This window comes from Lactuca serriola, chromosome 3 (genome assembly GCF_051521515.1).
Source record: "Lactuca serriola cultivar US96UC23 chromosome 3, Lser_US96UC23_V15, whole genome shotgun sequence".
In the NCBI taxonomy this organism is placed as follows: domain Eukaryota; kingdom Viridiplantae; phylum Streptophyta; class Magnoliopsida; order Asterales; family Asteraceae; genus Lactuca; species Lactuca serriola.
In genome coordinates this window covers 271963982-271969368 of record NC_136410.1, presented here as the reverse complement: position 1 = coordinate 271969368, position 5387 = coordinate 271963982, and the positions used below count along the sequence as shown (strand labels likewise).

Here is a 5387-nt window from a genome sequence, read left to right as displayed (position 1 = left end):
CCAACAACACTATCGTTTCTTATACAAGTTGGTAGATATTTTGATTTTGAATTAACCGATAATGATTTAAGTCATTGAAATGAAGTAATGATGAGATGGGAAGGTGCATAAGGAACACAAACATATTTTAATAGTAGGAAGTATGTACATATCAATCATGTTATCCTCAAACTGTGTGGTCCCACATACAAAATGGCATGGGGGAAGACACAATATAGGCATATCATGACTCATGACTAAACTTAGATTCTAAAAGCAAACCATCAAAATCCAAATAAATTAAACCAAAAGAAAAATACCCAACACAAATACAAAACCAATTCCCACATTGTCCCCCTCCCATTCCTACACCAAATCTTCACTTTAATCCAACCAAATCATTCCCTTCCCACCTCCTCCATCTCCTCCCATCAATCTCACATTTCCCTACTTATACCCATGTGAAGGGTAATTTGGTAATTTCACCATCTAGGGTGGTGGGCTTCATGCGGGCGATGGGGTATGATGGTGGCTCTCGGAAGGAAGGGGTTATTTTGCTTTTGGTGGTTGGCGGTCATCGATCCATGATGGAGGGCTTTGGGGAGGCCGGTTGAACCGACTGCAGATGATGTGGCGGCCGCAGATGAGGATGATGATGAGGAGGAGACCGCTACACGCTCGCATTGTGGGCACATTGTCAACGTTGTCGGAGGATTCATGTTCATGTAAAATTGTGGAGACAATTTAAGAGCTCTTAACTCGTTGACTTCCTTTTGCAAACGTCTGTTTTCCTCCGTTAACGTATCACAACAACGCTTTAAATACTCACAATCGACCTCAGTCTGCTTCAACTTCGTTCTATAAAAATATACATATCCGATTATCAGTCGTATATCTAAATATAACATTATTAAAAAAATAATAATAATATATTAATGTACAATTTCCATGAATTTGATGAAAAACTAGTAATAAAAATAAAAACAAAATTTTCCCATTGTGGTCAAATCTACCAATGTAAAAAGGTCAAAGTTGTCATTATTTGGGAAGAGACACTAATTTCTTGAAAAGATAAACTCATCGGTACTAAATGAGTTGACTTTATATCACAATTTATTTGGTCTATGACTAATAAAGACATCATATTAATGACATTTCACACCTTTTATTGGCAACAAACTGTAAATAGCAAAAACCCACCAATATTGTTCAACTAAATGTACAAACTCATGATGCATGTACTACATATCCCCATGATGTGAGGGTACCAATGTACTTGTAGAGTTGTAGTCGATTACTCAATTCTATCCACTTGTATCACATGCATCGATGGATGTACTTAATATCAGATTTTAAGCTTAAATAATAATAACATCATCAAAACACTTTAGAGTCACTAAGGTACAACTCTTAATGCATGAGTAGTACTTGTCAATAATACTACTACAGTCTTAAGAGAAAAAAGTGATTAGTTTAGGAGTAGTACTATATGGATTAATGATGGTACCATATAACGACAACCTAAACATTGTTAATTTCCGAAAATACCCTTAAGGAAAGATTAATTTCCTACCTTGCCCTTCTGTTTTGAAACCATACTTCCACCTGCCTTGGCCTCAGATCCAGCTGTTTTGCTAAGGCTAGTTTTTGCTTCTATTAAAATTTAAAAAAAAAAATTAGAAAAACAGCTCAACAGCACGGACTACATTTAATTAAAATGCCCTTGATGTTGAATTAAATTACAAAACATGCCACTAACCGGATTGAGAGTGTTGTGCTCCTTGAATGTTTCTTCGAGCACGGCCGCCTGATCCTTTGATAGCCGGAGCTTCTTCCTCGCCGCCGACGCTTCTCCACCGTCGTCGTCATCATCACCACTGATCCCGTGCGAGCTTGATTCTCGCTCCGCCTCGTTCTCCTCACGCTCGACTCTCTTCCCACTCACGCTCGACACCGTGCTGTTCGGGGAGGAAACCAATGCTTCGTCGTCGCGCTCCGCCGTTAACGCCACCAGAGTTGACGTCGACGGCAGCCGGTTAACGTCTATTCCTCCTCGTGAGTAAGATCTCGTTTCCGCATTCAGATCTGCAGTTCCGATTAAACAGCAAAAAATTCGTGAGACTTTTGGATTTGGATCAATCTGTACTTTGTACGCGTGCGTGTGTATGTGTGTGTATGTGTATGCGCGCCTTATCTCGGCATGTGTGTGTATCCACACACATTACGTGCATCGACGTGTTGTATTACATGCATCGAAATTTGTGCTTACACAGTTTCAAACCGCTTCACTAGAATCACGCAGTCACAACAAACAGTTTCGTTTTGCACTACATGCATTGAAACTTGTACTTACCAGGCGGAAGAACAGAAGACGATGAAGGTGCAGCATGATTGATGATGAACGAAAGCTTCTGATGATTCGTCGCAACATGATGCCGTTGTTGAGCAAATGACAAAGGAGGAGAAGGCAACAGATTCAACGGAAAACGTGTCGCAGTCGCACCGTTCGAACCGGCAACAACCGTCAGCGGCGGCGGTGGTGGCGGTGGATAATTTTCCGAGCATTTCAAACTCAAACTCAACCCCAAACCATCATCCTTCTCACCCATTTTCTCTCTCTAAAAACTTTTCTCTCTAGAAATCGTTGATGGGATATGGCAGAGGGACAAAGTAGAGTGATTCTAAATGGGTTTTGGTTTTTTCACTGCCTTTTTATTTCCCTTTAGCTGATTCAGAGCTTAATTCACTGTGCACTGCTCAGAGAAACCATCAGCACCACCTATATGTCTACATATGTATATATACATACAAACATATATATCTATAGGATGAGAGAGAAATAAGGTGGTGATATGTGCAATCATGAAATGTGTCAGGGGTGGCTCTATTGGCACAATGATGATGATGGGATTGAGCTTTGGCTTTTGCTTCAGCTTTTGCATGGAAGAGAGAGAAAGAAAAGAGGAGAGAGAGTGAGATTGGTGTGAATCAGTAAAACTTTAAGTTGGTAAATGCTTTATACAAATCAGTAATTTTTGTGTTTAAAAGATAGATGTATCAATGGTTGTACTATATGCATTAAGTATTGTATGGTGATTTGGTAGTGAGAATCTTGGATATTGAATACGGGTGATTTTGTTAACTGTGGTTGAGTTAGGTTGACTGAAGGATTGGTAAAGACTTTCCTTTTAGCTAGTGTAGTCACCATCCCCTTTCTTCCTAAATAAAAAGGATAAAAGAAAATTGAAAATACAAAAACAGACAATTTTCTCTTGTCTAAATTTGGAATTTTTTTTTAATTCGGTTATCTATTTGTTTATTTATTGTTCTGAAATTAAACTATTAACTTTTACCAATAACGGTTTTAATTAGAAATAAATCATATTTTATTTATAAATAAATACTTCATTTTAGAAATGTTTTATCTATCATCAGAATTATCACAATCGTTGATTTTTCCGATCCATTGCTTCAAATTAGTTTTTACATTATTAGGAAGTTTAGTTTTGGTAATTATAAAAATGTTTTAATTCAAATCAGAATCGTTAGACTTTTCCAATCCAACATATTAAAATTGTTCTCATATTTTACATGATAATAGTTATTATTGAACCAAATCTAAAAGTAACATATTGAATAAAAATATTGGAAAATGCAAAATATATTTTAGTTAGATGAATCTTCAAAAATTGTCTCTGGTTTTTCTAAAAAAATTGCGTTCAGTCCTAAACTATTAAGTCATCAACCTTGGTCCATATTGTTTCAAAAAATTTTGATGAGATTAAAACAATCTTTAATCTATGAAGATCGATTAGATCTTGAACAAGTATGTAAATATAAAACTGTAAGAACGCAATAATAAGAACAAGACAAGATAGAATCAAACGTGTCGAATGATTAAACAAAATCCTAAGAAGAGCTCGATTAAGAACATCAACTATAGAGGATTGGTAGGTTACAAGAACGATTAAAGAAACCTGTTATGCTCTAGATGAATCGCTATTTCGTTAATCTCTAAATCGTTAACCTAATATGCATGCAAGCATAAACTTTATATACAAAACATAAAAGGCTCTCGGTTGGACAGGCCCAAACCGGAGTACAAGATAACTATACTATCGAGCCCAAAAGACGCAATCTTCAAAATAATCTTCAGCCCAACAATCTCCCCCTTTGCGTCAATTTGGAGCGAGACCTTCACTTTTTACTTGGGCCAACAGTTGAAGCAGGTACCTTCTTCTTCACGGTGCTAAACAGACATTTGGTGATGGAGAGAATGGTTTGTCTAAACCGGATGTACCAATTAATCATGTCATCAAAATACTTGACATCATCAGCCGAATTCTCTTTACACCGTTTGATGATCGATAACACATGCTCCAAACAAGCTGTGGTGTAAAGGTGTTTGTCAGCTAAAGCGAAGAGACATTTCTGTCCTTCAGCTCTAGTGAACATAACCGAGTTGCGTCTCGGGTCGATCTTGCCCATTTGCATTTGGTTGAGATCACTGGCCGATCCCACAGGAGCTATCTTCGGTTTCTTCTTGAAGACTGTGGCGACCTCCTGATCCATTAGGGTAACCTTCATGATGTAGCAGGCTAACATCCTTTTGACATGGTCTATAATGGGACCATATTCGGCTTCATCAGTCAAAAGGATATTATACAGGACAATCCAATCATGAGGATTTAGGTTCGGTAGATCCGCCTGGGAGATAAGATGAGCAGTTCTTGCAGATCCTTGAATGAGCTTGAACTTAACGTTTGTGAATCTCCCTACGGCATAAGGCTTCAGCACCCGAACGTTCACAATCTTCTGGGCGCTCCATGTAAGGTATTGAGGACGAGCAACCGCCAGATAGAAGTCAATGAGCTCCCTGTCAAGCTCATCGTTCGGATGTGGGACTTCAAAGATGTTAGAGAAGGCGTGGAAGATGAACGCCTTTCGAGTCAGCGGCATGTCGAACTGCGAGTCGACAGTATTGTTGCAGTCGAATGATATAACCGGCTCGAGCCATAATATGCTGGGAGTTTCTATGGCCTCTTTAATCATACGCTCCCTGGTCCAGGCAGGGAAGAGAGTCTTTCGGCTCTCAAGGAGATCGTGGGCTTCCTTTTGCATGCGTTCGGCTTCTTCAGCCTCTCGCGCCACACGACTGGCATCATCGTCAGCATTGCGACTGTTCTTTCGTTTTAACATGTCAGCAATGGTCTCCTTGTCTTCATCTCCATCTTCTTCCTCAGCTATGTTTTTGCTCTTGTTCTTCACACCCGAACCCGAAGCATGACCAGTCTGAGGTGGTTCGGTTGTGTGAGTAGCTTTAGAGGAAGGAGGTGGTTTCGATCCGGTTTGCTCATCTCCCCCTTGTTTCGGAATGGACACGAAACTCGGTAGGCCTTCGATTTTGC

At 39.3% G+C, this 5387-nt stretch overlaps 1 protein-coding gene across 1 annotated transcript; it reads right to left on the bottom strand.

The window, feature by feature from the left end:
• Positions 1–221: 221 nt before the first annotated feature.
• Positions 222–2758, bottom strand: LOC145094006 (homeobox-leucine zipper protein HAT4-like). The gene is made up of 4 exons (XM_079032262.1): positions 2333–2758; positions 1739–2064; positions 1553–1632; positions 222–837 (listed from the first exon to the last, which is right to left on the bottom strand). Exons 1-4 carry the CDS (start codon positions 2586–2588, stop codon positions 462–464), a joined length of 1038 nt encoding a protein of 345 aa, XP_078888388.1. The 5' UTR covers positions 2589–2758; the 3' UTR covers positions 222–461.
• Positions 2759–5387: the final 2629 nt, after the last annotated feature.